At 31.1% G+C, this 21,134-nt stretch overlaps 1 protein-coding gene across 5 annotated transcripts in view; it reads right to left on the bottom strand.

The window, feature by feature from the left end:
* The window catches only part of LOC144374595 (uncharacterized), a 113,233-nt gene that overhangs the window by 12,770 nt on the left and 79,329 nt on the right, over positions 1 to 21,134 (bottom strand). For 4 of the 5 annotated variants that reach the window (XR_013433957.1, XR_013433956.1, XM_078037368.1 and 1 more), the window contains exon 4: positions 10,329 to 10,387. The exons of the other annotated variant lie outside the window; for it this stretch is intronic. Coding sequence is in view for 2 of the 4 variants with exons in the window: in XM_078037368.1 (XP_077893494.1) it covers positions 10,329 to 10,387 (59 nt within the window). In the remaining 2 variants the exon portion in view is untranslated. The remainder of the gene's footprint in view (positions 1 to 10,328; positions 10,388 to 21,134) is intronic. 5 annotated transcript variants of the gene reach the window in all.

Here is a 21,134-nt window from a genome sequence, read left to right as displayed (position 1 = left end):
AAAATCTATGAAATAATATGTGTGTAATATTTTTAGCAATTAAATTTTGAATAATGGCATACAGCCATTGATAGCTAATATAAATAATATTTTACGTTAGAGTCAAAATAATGTTCTATTTCACAAAATGGTTATAATCTGCCATTTTTCAATATTTCTATTCTCTAGTCCTTTGTTACAAAATCTGAGAATTTGGGAAGAATGTAAATATAAGATTCTTTATTATTATTTCTTTGTTTAAATTGTATCTCACTTACTTCATTGGATTACTAAATTAATGCCTAGATTTGATATTAAATTAGTAAATAAGAATTGTAAATATTACATCATACATGCATAGACAAGTACCTAGCTCAGTGCTGTTCACTATTAAAAATGTTAGAAAAGAGGAGGAAACAGATGTTTGTAGGGGATGGAATGCAGGGAAAGCAAGCCTGGAGTCTCAGCTTAGCTACTGTTTATTGGCCCATTTGGGATTTTCAGATGGACCAGAGGGGAGTGCTTAGGGGCTAAAGTTTTCATACACTCCAATAGAAAATGTTCAATCTCTCAGCATCTTTCACGATTTTTATTTTGTTTATACCAATTTATAAATTTTGTTCAAGATCAATTCTTAAACTTTCTGTAGGAAAATGTTTAGTATGTCAGAATAAAAATAAAAGTGTGAAATACACATTCACAGCCATACATTTTCAAATTTAATAAGCACATGATTTTGACAGGGCTATAATTTGAAAATCTGAAGACAAAGGTGTGGAATGATGAAGGAGCACATACTCTGAGTTTTGTATATTAAAATTCAAAAATTTAGGAGAAATAGAGAATACTGATATGAAGCATCATTTTGCCAAATTATCATAATAGATTAAAGATATTGGCAAATCTTTTGCTACTCCTTTCATTGAGAGTGCAGGAAAAATTCAATTCCCCTTTAAACAAGCTGGATTAATTAATTAGCTTGGCAAGTGGAATAGGGTGAATTGGTCTAGGATTTTCAAAGAAGAAAGGGCTCTTAGCTTTCACCAAAACCTCTTATAATGCCAACAACTATATGAAGCCAGCAGCTACTTAAGAAACTCTGAAACCCTGAGATCATATAGTGAAGAAGCTGCAGGTAGGTCAACAGTGTGAGCTGAGTCTAGCCTTACAGCTATACACATTGTGTGGGTGAAGTCATATTGGATGCTGCAGACAACTCTTAGCTAATTGAGTGTTATAGAGTAATGACATTAGAAGCCGAACAATTACCCAGCTGAACTCTCCCCCTAATTCTTGATGGGTCATAATAAAATGGTGGTTGTTTTAAGCTACTTAACTTTGGAATAGTTTGTTACATAATAATCAATAACTGGAAATATCAACATACTTGCCTAATTTATTAACATAGTAATTAATTTATTAATTAAATAACACCCCCAAAAAGAGAAAAAACATTTTGCAATATTATCTAGAAGTGACAATTAAGGCTTCTCAAATACATGAGATTAAAAATGTCATTGGAGATCTAGAAGAAAATCACAATAGATAAATAAATAAGACAACGGTAGTCTGTTCAATATGCTAATTGTGTGACTTTAGAGAAATTCTATATTCTGCTTGAATTCTATATTCTGCTATGTAATTAAATATGAAAATGAATAGAAAAACGTGTGAATACAAAATACATATGTGCTTGTGTTATGATTATTATATTTGGATATAGAAGTTATGAGTTAAAGAATACATTCATTTTGTTGTTCCATGTAGACTGCTACATTGAATGAAAAAAATTTCATGCCTGCTTCTAATAGACAGGATAGACATAAATAACCAGATCAAGAATGTTCCTGAAAAGATTCATAGCTCTTTATATAGCATGTATGTTAGTACAGAAATAATAACCCCCTGACCCAAGACGAGAAACATGAACATATCTTTCTTCAGGTTGATACTGAAAACTAACAAAGGTATTAGTTTGGTGTACAAATTCCTACAGCATTTTCTTTTTAAAAAACCTCAGTTCACAGAACTATCTTGTATACTGAGTAGGACCCTATGATAGATATATTCAACTTGATAAAACTCTATTGATGATTTTCCATAGTGATGCATAAACATGGTTTTCAAATAAAGGAAAGAAAAACCTAGGCATATAGAAGATTTAATGAGAAGGATCCATCTGGTAGCTGCTTCAATCACAGTTTTTCTTAGTGGCAACCACATTTACTTGTTCATTTCTCAAATCTTTTTGTGTTTCCCTCATGTCCCCAATATCAGGCTTATACTACTACTTCATGATTTATGTTTCTTGGATAATGAAGACATTTAGACATTTTCTGTTGACAGTTTTTCAGTAATGATTAGTGATGAGAGATAGATTGTGTTTCTCATACTGTTCCATTCCCTTGCCTTTCTCCTTAATTATTCTTAGTTTCTTAATTCTACTATTCAAATTCAAATGGTACACTTAATTTTTTTATCCTTAAACAAATAATATTAAATTTTAATACAAAATACTTACAAAATCCTGATTAACTCAATTGCAACAATTCAACATAATATTTAATAATTTTCTGAAAATGTATCAGTTTTAAAATTAAAGTTTTTAGGTATTTTTAAAATTATTCACATGTGATGACATCAGTTTTCCAGAATGTACTGATCAGATATGTGTATTTTAATCCAGATCATTTCCTTTAACACCCAGTAAAAATTTTTTTCAGTGAGGTGTTTTGAAATATATGTATTTTAGAAGAATCATATTGGAAAAAAAAATAAAAGAGATTTTACACTGAAGAAAATTCCTCGGTGTGGCTTGTTAAGAAAATATGTCTCCTCAGTCTCAGAGGCTGGCACATCATAGTGTGATACTTTCTCTCTACTTGTATGAATCAGCATGATGCCTCAGCACAGGAAATCTATAATGTCATAATGTTCCTTAAATACCACCAAAAAGGTAATTTTCAAGTTAAGAAAGAAACAGGCACTTTTTGTTAGGAAAAAAATAATTAAAATATGTTTAAATGTTTTTATTTTTATAGTAATTAACAATAGACAAAATGCTTAAGGTCATCTCTACAGAATTAAGTATTAATTACAGAATTTGCACAATGAAAGTGTTTGTTTTTTTCCTTATTCCAATTACCTTGTTTGCTTCCCAGATGTTATGGTTTAGATATGCAGTGTCCTCCAAAATACTCATGTATGAAACAACACAAGAACATTCAGAGGCTAAAGTATTAGATTATAAGAGATGTGGCTTAATCAGTGAATTAATCCACCAATATGGATTAAGTGGGTGGTAACTCTAGAAGGAAAAGTGTGGCTGGAGGAGGTAGGTCACTGGAGCCTGCCTTTGTGAATTATATTTTGTCCCTAGTGAGTAGACTTCTCTCTCTGCTTCCTGATTTCCATATCCCCTTCTTACCCTTCTGCCATGATTTTCTACCTTACCTTTAACCCAGAGTTATGAACTCAGAAAACCATGGATTGAGACCTCTGAAACCCTGAGTCAAAATAAACCTTTCCTTCTCTACATTGCAACCAATAGCTGATTAAAACACCAAATAAAGTTTCTTCAACAATCTGTAGAGATATACCCTTCTTTTCTTTCACATGAAAGGTGAACATTTAATTTTGAATAATTAAAGATAAGGCTTTGTCCATATTACATTCAGTGGTTAATATTTTTCCTTCTTTTCAGTAGATAGAGGCAAATGTGTTTCTATTTGTTGCTCACAAAATGAAGATGAGTTTCCTTTGCCAGATTTTCTTTCTGAGCTTTTAAATGCATGACTAAAGATAGTATCTTCTTGGAAAAGTTATATGTGTTTGATTTCTCATCTACCTGTGGTGAAACTCTTAAACATTTCTCTTGTTTTAGTTTTCAAATAATATATTTCCTTAAATATTTCTGTTATATCACCATTTCACACATGTTTTATAAACAAAATAATTTCCAGTTTTTAATTTAATTCATGAAACTTTAGTATCTAGCAATAAAACACATTATATGTCCTGAAAATATTCTCATTAAAAACACCAAAGTAAGATAAATGATATGGAATAGTCACAGTTTAAATGTGTAAGTAGATCACTAATAATTAAAATAACTCTATTTGGGGAGATTCACAAATCTTCCAAACGATGTCACATGACAAAGAGAAAAACTCATCCCTTGACACATAGAATTAAAACTATAAAACACAAAAGATGCCAGGGAGATTTTAAACAGTGACAGAAAGAAATAAAAGATGACCAGGACTAACACCAGAGTTTTGAAAAGTCATTTTCAAGAAAGAATAAATAATACCTTTCAACCTATGAGAAAAACAATAATTGAAAACCTATAATTTTGTACATGGTCAAAGTATTATTATAGAAAAAAGCAGCATATAAACATTCGCAGAGAGGTAACATTCAAATCTGAGAAAAATCTCAAGCATGTCTTTCAAAAGGAAAACAAATACTAAAGGATAAAAATGAGTTATAAGGAAGAAAGATCTTCAAGGCAATAATACATTAATTTCAATGCAAAAAATAAGAGAAATGTGTGATTCTGGGCAAAAATAAATGTAAAAATATAGGAAAAACATCCTCCCATATGCACACTGACATAAAGTTTCACTAGCTATACCGGCATCCCCTACCCAATCTGTAGACATGAAATTTGTCATTCATATTAAGGATATAGAAGAGATTTCAAGTGATATGAAAATACAATGACTTTCCCTATATGGATGAATGTAAAATTTGTATGACTTGGAAAATTTCTTCTAATAGTAACTGAAGAAAAAAAATATCATATAACAAGTAGAAAATGTTTCATCAGAACTTTCAAATCTATCCCCCAAAAATACACACCAAAAAAAAAAACTATTAGGAAAAAAATGGTGATTTAATTTTAATTGTCAAAACATTCAAGAAATTGATAAGTACAAACTAAATAAGCCTTTTAAGAAAAGTAAGGGAAAGCTGTTACCAAATTAATTCTGTTAATACTATGTAATAGAAAATGTTTCTTGAAATAGCCAATTAGCTGATTGTTGTTGATCAGCAGTTGGATTAGAAGTTTATACTAGAATGTAAATCAACACACTGCTTACTTCCCTGAGAGAGGTTGGCTTCGAATGTCATTTCAACTAAATTGGCATGCTTAGTTATGTAGTTGATTTACAAAGGAAGGAAGGAAGGAAGAGAGAGGGGGAGGGAGGGAGGGAGGGGAGGAAGGAAGAAAGAATGATGAAAGTGGAGAAGGAAGCAGAGAGGGAGAGAAATGAAAGTAATCCAATAATATGAACAAAATACAGCTACAGAAAATTGAAGGAAGAGGAAACGTGATTTGTGTGTAAAAATATTTAATCTCAACAGTAATATGAGGATTGCAAGTTAAAACTACTATAAGAAACCATTTCACACTAAGAGATTGGGAACGTTTAAGTCTGACAATAACATGTTTTGACAAGGATATGGAGCAAAAATATTTCTGTGTCCTGTTATTGGGAATTTAAATGAATACAACCAATTTGAAGAGTAACTTTATGATATCTAGATAAACTTAATATGTATGTGTGTGTATATATATATATTTTTTTTCAAAACCCAACAGTTTTTCTCTAAAGAGGCAGCTGTACAAGGCCATATGCTCATAGAATCACTTATAATAAAGAAAATTTAGCAGCAACCTTTAAATTTTTATATTTAAAGGTAATTTATATTTACCTTTATATTTTCATAAAGTAAAAAGGTTCATACATAAGTGTGTGTATATTTATATGTATATACACACATATATGTAGAATTTATTCAATATGTGTGAGATGGATGATCATTAGTAAGATAGTCAAGGTGTATTATTCTCAAAATGACATTGAAGAAAAATTAGCAATTTGGAAAACAATATAGACAATAAAACATTTGAATGGATTTTAATAAAATAGATATAAAGTATATTTTAGAAATAAAGCATAATGTAAGTTCTTACCAAACTGTAAGAATACTGAATTAAGCAAAATGATTACTATTTAGAGAATATTTCAATGGAATTGAAATATTTTATTTCTTAAGTGATTGAACCACACTTATTCTTTTAAATATTTTAAGACTACAATTTTTGAACAAAATTGCCATCAAATTATGCAATATTACACATATTGAGCTCAATTCAGTGGAAGTGAGAAAAGTTGGTAATATTCTAATGAAGAAAATGTTGATATTAAGTGGACTATGTATATGGGAAGGATCTTCTGAAAATTTCATCTGCCTAGTAACAGGAGTCTAATTATTGTGCTGAATCAGAATTTCAGTAGTAGAAGCTGACCTTTATGAGAGGAAAAAATCTGCTTATGACTAAAGCTATTGAGATCTTCAGGAAGACAAATAAAACAAGATTGAGAATAATGGAATTTGAACCTTCAAACTTGATCTCAGCTAAGCTCAGCTTTATTAATTTCAGCACTTACAAAACCTACACTACTAAAACTCAATATTTTATATGTATGCTGTATCTCTTTAAGTCTTTTAAAATGTTTTTACAAAAATTTCAATGAGAAAATTATTAGTATCTACATGTATCTGCATGTTTGTGTGTACATACATATGTATTATATAAGCACATATGTGTTTACTTTCTAAGAATGTCTAAGAGTACACAAAATTGTGAAATTAACTAAAATACATGAAAACAGAAAAGTTAACCCACAAAATTGTGAAATTAACTAAAATACATGAAAACAGAAAAGTTAACTAAGTTAGAGATAGAATACCTCTGTAAGTAACTTCAATCAGATCCTGTAACATTTGATTCAAATGTATGATATGTCAAGATCATTGTATTGTCATGAGCAACTAATTAAAAAAAGAAAAATAAATAAATAAATAAATAAAAAGAGTAGAAAAGAGGAAATGAATATCAGTTCTGCCTATTTAAGCAAAGTTTCTAAAGTCATCTGGTGCACTCTATACATTGCTAAGAAATCCATATGTAGTAGCATTTATAAATCTTTTACACAGTGTTTAATAAAATCAGTAGTTTTTAACCACATTATCACTGAGAGAATTGAGCCCAATGTAGGGCAAATATATGATCTTAGTTCTGGATAGAAACTATGTGTCACATTGTTAGTTGGAATTACCTACTGGTATTCCCAGGACAAAAGGTCTTGTCAGGGCATTGTTTCATCAGAATCTTCATCATCATTAGTACTACCACCACGATTAACACAAAAAAAGTTATGTACAATTTAGAAAACATTTAAACATGCTTAATAACTCTTATGTATGAGTGTGTGTGTGTCCAGGTGGATGGATAGGAAATATCTTTTTAAATTATTTTTGATCTGAGATGGATTGTATTGTTCTTGCAGCAGGATTGACTGACAGGTCTTTTAAGCAAGAAATCAGTAGTTACTTATACCTTTTGCCAAAGTCAGTCTAGTTGATTTGAGGAGAGTAGTTTGTAGAGGAAACTTAAAGAGTCTCAGCTGACAGATGATGATGGTTTGTACTTAGTTGGAAAATAGTTACCAAAGATGTTGATTTGAGATTTACTACCATGTAAAATGATATCTAGAACCATGGGATTTAAATGACAACACCTAAAACATAGGAATTGAGTGGAAAGAGAAAAAGTGAGGGATAGGATCCTAGTGGGTACTCCACTACTTACAGGATGATTCTAGAGTGAACCTCCAATAATGGTGCATCATCTTTAATGGAGGATGGTGTGGAGTAGCCAATTAAAGTGTTCTAAGAGGTAGATAAGAGTTGGATAATTTTAATACTGCTTTTTATCTACGTCCTTGGAAAAGTAGCAACCATTGTCTGATGTCACAGGTGCTGACTTTCAAAATACTGCTAGTCCAATGAGGTCCACATTGTTCTGGGAACAAAGCTTTCTACTTTGTATTCAGGGTATTTACAACTAGATACCACAGCATTTCCAATGTAATTCACTTAGAATTGTAACTGTCTGGGTTTTACTTCTTAATAACTTTAAGTCCAATGATGAGTCCTAAAATTTTTATTTCAAGTATTACTGTATAACACATGAGAAAATTTTCAATTAATATTCCATCAACAGCTGGGGGTATGGCTCAGCAGTGCTCACCTAGCACATGTGAGGCCCTGGATTTGATCCTCAACACCACATAGAAATAAATAAATAAAGGTATTATGTCCAACTACACTAAAAAATAAAGATTTTTTTTAAAATCATTCTATCAAAAGTTTTGTGATGTGTATGTGAAATTTTATTTCTTATTTATATATCAATTAAATGATAACCTTTAACAACGTAATTCCTTCTGGAAGAATTTGTGCATAAATAAGAAAATAGGCAAGTAAATAAATCTGATTCTCATTATCTGTTCACACATTTTGGGTATATTGAATTTGTTAATGAGATTTATTTTCTTTAATATAATAAACTGTAATTTAGATAAGTATTTCATTACTATTATAAAAGTAATTATGGGCATATTAGTTTGTTTGGGCTACCATAACAGAGTGCATTAGACTGTGTGACTTATAAACAACAGAAATTTGTTTCTCACAGTTCTAGAAATACAGAAGTCCAGGCTAAGGCACCAGGCTTGCCTGATGAAGACTTGCTTCCTCATTGACATGCCTTCCCACTGCATACTCACATGGGGAAAGAGCTAGCTCTCTGGGGTCTCTCTGGTAAGGATAGTCATCCCATTCACGAGGTTAGAGTCCTCATGACCTAATGCTATCATATTAGCGATTCAGGGAATCCAACATTCAGACCATAGCATATGTAAGTATAAAGAGGGTAAGATCATATCCTTATCTTGATTATTTGTCTCTGTTTATATCAAATGTACAGTATCATTGTAATATTTTATAAATTTGAATAAATTTTTGATACAATTAGCAATCCTACTTTTAAAATTTGATCCAATGATATTATTCTTTTATAATATAGTAGACACCCCCCACCACCACACACACACACATACATAAATAATAAACCATCATGGCACACGTCAATGTGCTGAGAGGTAAACCACACTGAAATGATTTATTTTATTGAAGTTTAGATATAAATTGATAGAGCACTGATAAAGCACTCATTAAATGTCTATGCTTTTACACCTCCTTCAATTCATCTGACACTTCAGAATATCACTATTGCAAAGATTATGGTTGGATAAAACTCTGCAAAGTCTGAAGTGTGCTCTGTATAATCTTCCTTCTGATTCATTTAATGTAACCTTTATGCAGTTAATTAAAGATAGAACATGTTGACATGGAGAACGTAACATGATTCAATTGAGAGTGTTGCATATTATTAATGTTTAATATCTTTCTCTTCAGGCAAGAGCCATACTTGCCTTGCTAGACTAAAACTCTTATAACACTCCAAACAGTATGTGTGTGTGTGTATGTGTGTGTATATATATATATATATATATTTGTTTTTCTAATTTAAACAAGCATTTTATAGTAATTTAGGAACTATAGTTGTTAATTTAAAACTATGAGTTTAAAAACTACCATTTATTATGTGTATAATATGTGTAAAGTGAAAGTTTATTGCATGCATTATTTCATTGACTCCTACCGATTCTATAAGGTAGATGCATATCATCAAAATTGGTATATGAGAAATTTGAGTCACAAGTTTAATAACATTGTTACCAAGTTGGTAAGCAGACCACAAATCTAAATCAATATCAACATTACTTTAAAAAATAATCTTTTGTGTTCGCATGATTTTTGAAACAAATACTCTGCCAGAAGAAGTTAAACTTAAAAAAAAAGAAGAAGAAAAAAGGAGAGGGAAGCTTGTTAAAAGTATAACTGCGTTTGTGTATAGTAATAGTAAAAAAATAAAGTACACCAATTAATGTTTATTAACATCAAATTTAATGTTAATTAAATTGACCTATATTTCTAGATTACAATTGTTAAGGGAAAGATGAATTGCTAATACAGTCACCATTATAACATGGTTGAATCTTTCTGTTAGTATAAAGTTAGTTTTAGTAGTAGTTGAATGTCCATTAAAACAGATGATAATAACAATATTGTGTATTTTAAACACTCCCTATAGCCAGGGCAGTGGCACACACCTGTAATCCCAGTGGCTCAGGAGACTGAGGCAGGAGGATTATGAGTTCAAAGCCAGCTTCAGCAGAAGTGAGGTGCTAAGCAATTCAATGACACCTTGTCTCTAAATAAAATGCAAATTAGGACCCAGAATGTGGCTCAAAATCAAGCATCCCTGATTTCAAACTCTGGTATCCAAAAAAAAAAAAACAAAAACCTCCCCTTAGTGTTTTTTTCAATTTTTTCCCACCGTTTAAATAGTCAGAATGATTACTAACCCCATTTTTGAGATAGGATCTTTGTGGTTCAGAGATGTTAATCGTCCAAGGTCACATATCTAGAAAACAAGAGACCAAATGTAAATATGTAAGCTGTGTGAGTCATATATATGCGTGTGTGTGTGTGTGTGTGTGTGTGTGTGTGTGTGTGTGTGTGACAGGTAGGTCCCTATATTAGGTGCCTATATGTTTGTATGTATATATATATATATATAAAATATATGAGTGTATGTATATGAATGCATATATATATATATCAGTATGAACCAGGAAGTGAGCCTTCACCCAATGCCTCGATTCAAGCCTCCAGAATTATGAGAAATAGGTTTTGCTGTCAAAGTCACATGGTCTGTGGTATTTTTCTTATAGCAGTCTGAAAAGATTGAAATATACATACACACATCTATTCACAAATACTAGACCCTTTTTTTGCTCCTTTTAAGTTAGTATTTCTGAAAACAATGATTACTGTGAAAGTGTCTTTTACTCCCATAAAGAGTAAATGGAAATCTTAATGGGTGATTCATTTCCAGCTACTAATACATTCTTTGAAAGACATATTGCTAAGCCTTTATTTGTTATATTTAGAACTTAATCACCAAAGTAAATTTTATGTATGAAAATTATGGATGAAACTCTGTTTTAGCTAGCATTGGATCCTCAAACATTAAGGAATTTGTTTTACTCCTGTTGGTCTAAAAAGATAAGAGATTTACTTTGTCAGTAAGTATAAATTAAAAAATATTGATAGCAAGGATATATTCTAGTGGTAGAATGAAAAATCTGCAGTGAATTTTAATAATATAACCATAAATTTTAGAGGATATTTTCTTTTTTTTTTACTTCTTAAATTCATCTTGTTTAAAAACCATGGAACACCTGATTTAGAGAGTAGAATGCATATGACTAATACTATGACCCCATAAAAGCAAGGGAAGAACTGTCAGAAGTGGAAAAAAGGAAGGAAGAATGAAGGGAAGGAGTTGGGACAAACTACAGACCTCTGTTCATTTACTCATGATCTGTAAGTCAGCATCAAGATGATGAATTGAGAAATACAAATTAAAGCATAACCTCCAAAATTATAAACATAATTTACAATGAATTAAAACTCTGCACCTATCAAATTCAGGTGGTGGTAGGAAAGAAGCAAGAAGGAAATTGAATTTAGAATAAATATAAAGATATATTATTTTCAACATTACAATGGCAAGCAAACAAAGAAGTACCAAAATAAATATTTTAATTCTAAAGGATAAACTAATTTTTCTGTTTATCTTAAGCAAACAGCTCATATGAAACTAAAAATTTCTTGGGTGCACAATCTACTGCATCCAGGTTGTTAGTAGTAAGCAATTCTACTCAAAGATTGAATTGTCAAAGGATATGTTTTGCAGTTAACTCTCCGTGGTAGACTCATTGATTGCAGTTTTGCACGAAAGTATCCTTTAGGAATCATATATAGGTTTCTTTATGACAGAGGCAGACTGGCTCCCACCCAAAATAACTCCCAGGATAAGATAATGTCTTGCATGCTTCTGGATCAGAAGTCTAGGCCTACATCAAAGTATGTGTTTGGAAAATAAATATAAATCAAACTGTTTTTTGAGAAACTGACAATGACTTTAGATATTCTTGTGTTTAACCTCCATATTAAATAGAGGACTCCATCTAGACTTAAAAGTGGTATTTTTATTTAATTATATAACAAAATGTTAAATTTGATATCTGTGTGCTTTTTACATAAAAAATATGCTTGGCTTTAAAATATTAAAAAGACTCCCCAGTTTAGGAATCTATCAAAGTCAAAGCCATTGATAATGGTCTATTATTTCTCCTGGAAAAACTCCACTTAGCCAATTGATAGTAAAGTGGGAATAATATAAAATATGTCAAGGCAAACATTCATTTCTCAATTTTCTCTACATCCCAGCTTTGTATCTTATCCAATTACCAGCAAAATATATTAGCAATATTTTTGCATATTAATGGTAGAAAAGGCTTCATAGAATTATAGATTTATGATTCACAATTATGAGTTTGGTAATTGAGACAAGTGAGGCTTAAATAATACTCATAAATAACACATGTGCAAAGTAGTTTTTTTCAAAATATCCCCTATTAAAATAACATTTGTGCAAAGTTATTTTAAAAAATTTAAAATTTTAGGTCATGTGTCAGATTATATGAGACTGAGTATATAATGTTTTATGAAGAACAAATAGGATTTTCAAATCTTCTCTCTTTATTAATTTTTAAAATGAAATAAAGCAAAAAATGATATAGCTCTGTCTCTTTGTAATGATTTACGGTAAGACCTGATATGAATATATTTAAATATGCATATACATATGTTTTTTTTAAAATATATAGGGTACATAGAAGCTTTGTAAATGTTCTTGCAAGGAAAATTAGTATTTTTAAAATAATGTACTTTCTTGGAAAAGTCTTAGGAAGTTCATAAAATATCCTATTCCTCTTCAATATGTGTGGTAACATTACTCACATAAAAGTTGTTGCCTTGGTTTTAGAGTCTCCTCACCATGGACAAAATGTATACACCAAAGCACACCCCCAATGACTCACATCCTTCAGCCACACTCAACTTGCCTACAGTAACCACCCAGCTAATCCCTATCAAGAGACGATTCTGATTAATTGGGTTAAGACTTCCATAACCCAATCATTTCACCTCTAAGATTTTTGCATTGTCTCACACACGAAATTTTTGGGAACACCTCACATCTAAACCATAATACCAGGTATATTCTACTTCAAAATCATTTTGTGGCTAGGAGTTTATCATCCTGCTAGTGAATGCCACAAGCTTGAAGGCTATGATATATGGTCACTAATTTGTTTACAAGAAAGTTTTGATTTCAACCATTCTTCTGACAGGTAGTTTTCAGTAGAGAGAGAGAGAGAGAGAGAGAGAGAGAGAGAGAGATGCAGACATGTTGTCAATTATGTTCTACTCATTTGGATTACAATAAATTTAATAATTTGTTTGCCTTAAAAATATTTAAGAGCGTGGTTACTCACTGCAATGACTGGAGAAAAATATTTGAAATGCATATATCTCACAAAAACTTTATATACAGGATATATGAAAAACAATAAATTAATTAAAAATGACAACACAGGAAAAAAATAAACATTCAAAAGAGACCACTAAATAGAACAACTAATGGATAATAAGCCTATGAAAAAGTATTAAATTGCAGAGAAATACAAATTGAAACAATAAAAAAATACAATTACACACACAAAACACAAGAATGGCTAAAATCGAAACACACACATAAAAATGCTAGTCATTTGTGAGAATTTAAGATTAGAAATCTCATACACTTGTGCTATTAGTCTATGCAAGTGCAACCACTTTGGAGAGCTGCCTGAAAGTATTTATTAAAACTGAACATATGGGGACTGGGGTTGTAGCTCAGTGGTAGAATGATTGCCTAGTATTTTGCAAGCACTGGGTTCAACTCTAAGCACCACAAATGAATAAATAAAATAAAAGTTCATAGACAACTAAAAATACATATACATATATTTAAAAAAACCTGAACATGTGTATGTCACCCAGTCTCCACAATTCACTCCTAACATACACCCATCAGTAATGTGTGTCGACGTTTACAAAAAGCCAACAACAACTTGAAATTTCTCCCAAACCCCATCAACCATTAAATAAATAAATTTCTACAACGGAATATCAAATAGCAAAAAAAAAAAAAAAAAAAAAACTAAATATGTTAACTGCGTACAAGTAGCCAGACACAATAAAGTTGGCAATAGATATAATCACTCTAAGTGTTATGGGAATAGTGGCTATGAATAACTTAAAGTCTAGAATGAGGATTGGGTATAGAGAACTAGCATTCCTATTACATATTCAAAGTATCCTTATTTACAATGCAGAATGAAATCTGTTCTCCTAAATCAAACAAGAGATTGGTGATGAATTTGAATTTAACTCTACCAAGGAAATGGACAGCTCATGGAATTTAAACTTAAACACTTAAATAACCCATTCAAAACAGAGAGGCAAATAAGGGATATGGGGGTAGAAAAGATGGTGGAATGAGATTGATATCATTACCCTAGGCACATATATGACTACATATATGGTGAGATGCTATGTTGTGTTCAACCAGAAAAGTGAAAAATTGTGCTGCAATTGTGTACAATGAATCAAAATGCAATCTGCTTTCATATATACCTAATTAAAATTAACTAATTAATTAATTTTAAAAGAAGACATAACAACAACTTAAACAAAAATAAAATAGTCATAGAATAAGAACATAGATGTTATTGTGCAGTTATTGCTGCACATGAAAAAATGTCTATTAGATGCAGTAAGCAACATTTTATGATTTTTCTGATTTCACAAATTTCTTTTCAATATTTTCATTTTTCTGCACAATTTCTTCAAAAAATCTCTAAAAGTAATTGTACTTAGCATTTAATATTTATCTTCAATTCACTTTGAAGTGTTCCTATCATTAACATTATCTTGACTAGGTATTAACACTATTCTAGTTTTGGAAAAACTCTCAAACTAAATCTTGAAAAAGATGAACTCATTGCACTAATATCATAAATATCAACCCAAGGTTTGTGCTACTGACCTCTACTTGCCAGTCCCTGTATTTCTCCTTTCTATATCAACTTGAATCCTACTTAGGTTCCAATCCCAAACTATTGTAAACTTTTTTCATTATCCTAACTGACTTTCATACTTTATTACCCAATAGTTTGGTTTGGTGTCTGGTGACTGAAAATTTGCTCTGAAATTTTACTGCCCATGTTTAAATTTTCCTCCTTCAATCATTGGCAATGCCAACTTGAATAAATAACTTTTCTTTATTTCACATCTCCATGTGTAAGATGCAGATAATCGTATCTTCTTACAGAGATGTTGTAAGTATCCAATGAGGTAGGTGATAACCCATATGAAACTCTCAGACACGGTGTACAGAAAGCAAAGAATAATATAAAAGTAACTATTTTTATGGCAATGTACACTTTATGGATTCTCTCCACTACACACATTTATAATTTTTTTTTATATGTGAAAATATTCAATTCCATATCCAACCCTATGAAACAGAACTAGTATTTCCATTCAGAAGCATTGGATTCTATAAATCTTGCCCAAGTCAGAGGATGTTTGCTGTTGTAATGTGCTTTAAGCTGCTCTACATTTAGATCTTTCATTTCATCATTTGTAACTAAAATACACAGAGAGAAATTATTAATAGAATTATATTAATAGAATTATAGAACCATACTTTCCCCTAGAGATGACTATATGATGGCTCATGTAACATTTGAGACATCATATTTAAAAATAATTTATTGATGATGCTTTACATCTATAGAGACATATTTCTGAAGATGATGTTTTGGTTAATAGGAAAACTGAATTGAACATCATATGTGTTTGTTTTGTTGGACGGAAGCGTAAAGATGAAAATAAGTGTAAACTAGCTAAATCTTTGCCTTTAAAAAAAGAAATAAAGATGAAAATAAGTGTAAACTAGCTAAATCTTTGCCTTTAAAAAAAGAAATATATCATATATAAAGCAAATAAATGAAAAATCGTGTGGAAGCATGTTACCTGATATTGAGGTAACAGCAGCAAAAAAAAAATACAAAGCTGTACATGCTTCCTCTAGAGACAAGATTGGACAAGAAGGATTCAGAATGGTGCTGCTGGCTTACCCTATGCCTCTGATAGCTGAATAATACAGCAAACCATGAAGAGTTAAGTAATCAGGAGGTCACATTTTACAGAATATATTAATTAAGCAAAACTGCAATGATGAACAGGGAAAATTCTTGATAGTAAAATTGTGGGCAATTATAGATCGAAAATGAGGGTAGTTAGGACTAAGGATCCCAAAATTAGAAAAATGCTTTTCCAGAGTGTTCTATCAGGGACAAGAAAAACATAGGGCATAGAACTAAAGCAATAAAGCAGATACCAAATTCAAATCAGCATAGATTTTGGACCAAAAATAAAACTTTCCTTTAGACATACCTGGAAACTATTCACTGTGTTTGTAATGAGGATAATACACAGCTCCTCATGTGTAATTACAATTAGAGAATTTTTTGTAATTGGTATACACTTTTCATCATGTTTTGTGAATTCCGTCAGCCACCCTATAATCTTTCTCTTTACATAGCCCTGGATGAACATTCTATTGGGCATTTTTCAGGCAAATCCCTGACCTGAGGGAAGTTGGCATCTTGATGTGTAGGATAGATAAACCAGGTACCGATTAGAAGATTGCCTGTGCCAGAATTACATTGGAGCTACTCATAGAAGAAAGATGTTAGAAAAATTCTCCTTGCCTACTTTATTAATACCTGAATAAAAAGAATAGTATCAGTAATTAGGAGTCTGCCACAGCTATGTGCAATCCAAAATGTAGGAGTTCAGGAGAAAAAATTTTTAAAAAATTTGCAAAACTTACCTAAAGTTTCGAAATAGTTGAATTAAGGTACAAAATGCAAGCATAGCAATATTCAAACCAACACAGATTCTAAATTTTCAGCTCTTTTGGGGGCATACCTTCATTTCTATTGTAGATCATTGATGTGACAGTTTAAAAACATCCCCTCTTGTAAGATCAGGACTTCAGATTCATTGATACCTGTTCTACTTGGAGGACCTTATTGGATTAGAGAGCACCAGAGAAGATACCAACTGTAACAATCCCTAAAATTCAGGAAAGTTTTTAAGAAAGGCAAATAATACATATATACTCTCATATTATGTTTTCTTCTAATTCATAAATTGGTTTATTACTGATAGGTTTCTAATTTATAACTCATGTTATATGTCCAGATGTTCTGAATGTAGAAGTGACAGTATCAAGATCTTATTCTACAATACAAGAAGCAAATCAATCTATCATACCTACAAGGTGGATGATAGGATATAATACATGATTGTTTTTTCTTCACAATTTTATCAAAAAGCAAATAAGAGATTATACAGTGAGTCAGCAGAAGAAAAATATACCAAATGTATTTTTTAATTATGCAAGATAAAACAACTTCTACTATGTTAAAATAAAGAGGAAGTCTTCCCATCGTATATATTAATTGTCTAAAAACACATTTAGAAAATAGCTGCAATTTTCCTTTCTTATAAGAGAAAAGAAAATTATATAAGTACTAAATCAAGCAAAAAATTTGAAGGCAAGGGCAGCTGTACAACCACTTAGAAAAAGTTTGGTGATTTAAAAAAAATAAAATTAAGGATAGATATTCTATATAACCCAGTAATCCTACTTCATAGGTATTTATCTAAGAGAAATGAAAACATTGTTCACAAAAAGACTTGTGTAGCGAGAAGCTTTACTCGTAATGGACAAAAATTGAAGACAATTCAACTATCTTTCAGTGGATAAATGCATGTGCTATGGTACATCCACACAATGGTATGTTAGCAACAATAAGGAAAAAACCTATTAATTCACTCAATACACACATAAATGAACTTCAAAAACATTACAACAAGGGAAAGAATCTAGCTTCAAAAGATTATAAAATACATAAGTCCATTTATTCTGGAAAAGGCATACCATAGAAGAGAACAAAGATCAATGATTGCAAGGGCTTGGAGTGTTTTAGGGTCTCAATATAAAGGAGCAACCTGTGGAAATTCTTTGGGATAATGGAAGTATACTGTATTCTCTCAGTACTAATGGTTCCAAGAATGTATGCATGTATGAGATCAAATAGAAATTAATATCAAAAAGCAAATTTTTCTGTATTTTAGTTTTTAAAAAGTAACATCCAATAATATATTCTATCAAGGTGAAATTAAGGGTGGTAGGATAAGACAGCTTTCATAGAGATAAGAAAAGGAAGACCAAAATAGCAATATCAAGCAAGATTATGTTTGGAGAAATCTTCCTCAAATGAAAACATAGATGGTCCTACCTAGAGATAAATATGAGGCTAAACTAGCAGTGATATATACATATATATCAACATTCTACTATTTTTATGTATTACTTACTCCACTCAAGTAAAAGATCCAGAGAACCAACAGAGAGAATCATAAGTAAACATTGCTCTCACAGTGTGCACTCTAAGTGAAGTATTCAAAAAGTTGCTTTTTAAACTATGACTAAAGTTCTAAAAGCATGCAATTATCCATGCACAACAGAGATGTACCCCTGTGTAGCTAGGAGAAGCACTAAGAACACCATGCTTTAGTAGATGTGGTTAGCTGTTCAGAAAGGAAGACAGAGCACAAATGACAGGCTGCTCTTTATAAACCTCCAAGAAAAGCTAAGGAAGATGTAGGACAGATGGAAACCAAGATGTTCAATAATTAGTATGTGATAATTTAGAGAAAAAAATTATGTCCTTGACACCTGGCAAATTAATTTTCTTTAACAGTAGTGACATTGTTTTTTGAAAATGATACCTCTGCCAAATAAATACAAGAGTCAAGAACCTGGGCTTAGAGAAGGTCCTTATTTTCCTAAGGAAAAGGGAAGAAAAATTTAATATTTTTAAATTTTTAATTATTTTTACCTCTAAATTGTTACATTTTCTTTTCATTTTGCCCCCTCACTATTTGAATAAGGTATACTCTTAATCTTATAAAAAGAATTATTGTTAATAATGCTCCCTATTTTTTTGACTTTCAAAAATGTTGGCTTTCTTTTTTTAAACTTGTTTTTTAAAAGCTTGCCAGAAAACAAGAGTGTAATTAAATAATAGGAAGATTGGCTTGCCAGAAGGGCATGATTGTTTGTCCCTGTGGTCTAAAGGGAACTTTGAAAAAGAAAAGGTGTGTGTCTCATTCATATTTATTTTAAAGTGATGCTATACTTTATTTAAATTTTTGTTGAGTTATAACTCACATACAAAATAGCCACAAAATTCTAGAATACATGGAAAACTAAAAGACAGAAAAGAACTGTTCAGTACATCAGTTAGCATGAGGTTGAAACACAGCTGGCCCAGGAAGGCTGGAGTACAGCTGATGTTTGAGTTACCTAAATATTTGAATGGTTTCCGCCAACACTCTGAAAAAAAATCAATAAATAAATGACTGCTACAACATTTCTGTAAATTACTTTCTGCAGCTCTCCTGATGGATTGTACCAGGTGAAATATATAACCACTCTCTTTTGGAGCAATGTGGGGGTGGAGGGGCTTTTCCAGGAAGAATTTCACATGGAAGAGTCTCTTGTACTATTCAGAAATCCTTTTCTCTGGGGATAGTTCTTATCTTTCACCACCAAACTCCTCCAACAGCAGCTTGGGAGGCTAAAAGAATTTTGCAGCCTGACTTGGTCAGGGTATTAATCTATGTTTTGTCTTTGTTCCCTGTTTGCCCTTTTTATATTATAGTGCCCAACTAGGCAAAAAGAAGCAGCAAAATAATACAGCAAGCCTTCTTATTACCAATTAAAATGTGAGAAAATTGAGGGTCAAGTATCAATGCATTCAGGGTCACACTACTTGTTATAGGCAGAGGCACAAATTAAATTCAGAGTTTTTCCCTTTTTCTTTTTTTTCTTTGTTGCAGGTGTTTGCTCTGTTTTAGTCACATCAGAAGAACATTCAGTTATGGGCAAGCTTTTAGAAAACAAGTTTAAAGGAGAAAGCCAACATTTTTGAAAGGCAAAAAAATAGGAAGAGTTATTAACAATAATTCCTTTTATCAGATTAACAATATACCTTATTCAAATAGCAAGGGGCCAAAATGAAAAGCACATATAACAATTTAGAGGTGAAAATAATTAATGACATAATTATTACTTTAAAATAAGGAAAAATATCATGTTTGGATTTTAACTTAGCAAGCGAATATGTTTGCTGTTGCTTTCATTTTAACAGTGGAGCAAAGGATCTGTTTTTGTATAGGTAATTATTTAAATCAATATTAGAACAATTTTAAATTATTCTATGACTATTTCAATGTTACTTATTTTTTTCAAAAGAGTTCCTTTCAGATTTTCCTTGAATATATGCATTAACATTTATAATTGTGTTATTAAATATGAAAGGACATTATTAAACTGTCACAAAAATCCTATTTCAATTTGTTTTGTGCTATTTCATTGCCCCATTTTTTTTTCTTTTTCTTGACTATTCTAAGAAAATATGAAATATACTTTACTTGGTTTAGGTTTGGAGACACTTATTTTTTTTTGTCTTCCTGGATGCTACTCTCTGAGATTGTGTTTCTTTTGAGGAACTCTGTCTCCCAACAAGGTGGCTCTAAACCAGCGAGTTAAGTTCTCTCAGAAGCAGTCTTTGCAGAGATGTGGTAACAGACTGATGTGTCAAGATTAAGTCATTTTTTCAAAGAGAATCATGATGAGAGAGAAAAGGAGAGAATTTCAGTGGTGTGCAACTCTCTCAGAACACTTATAATAAATACCTTTCTGTTTGCTTCAGTCCAAAGCTGTGCTCCAATTATAAATAAGCAGAGAAGAACCAAGAAACAGAAAAATACAGACACTAGCTAGGCTTTGCAGCAAAAATGTAAAAACAGAGATAAATTATATACCACATTTAAACCCAAAAAGTTTGGGAGTGTTTATTTATTTATTTTTTATATATTTTTTTATTTTTATTTTTTTTATAATTAAGGGAAGGGGTGTGTGGGGTGAGAAGGATGGTGGAATGGAGTGTTTAAATTTAAGCTTTTATTTATAAAATAATCTTTTCATTTTTATTTGCAAATTTACTTGAAAAATTTTTTTCTACCTTTTTATTTTGAAATAATTTTAAGCTCTAATTAAAGCTGAAATC

This window comes from Ictidomys tridecemlineatus, unplaced genomic scaffold (assembly GCF_052094955.1).
Source record: "Ictidomys tridecemlineatus isolate mIctTri1 unplaced genomic scaffold, mIctTri1.hap1 Scaffold_77, whole genome shotgun sequence".
Classification (NCBI taxonomy): Eukaryota; Metazoa; Chordata; class Mammalia; order Rodentia; family Sciuridae; genus Ictidomys; species Ictidomys tridecemlineatus.
This window is presented reverse-complemented; position numbering and strand designations above follow the sequence as displayed.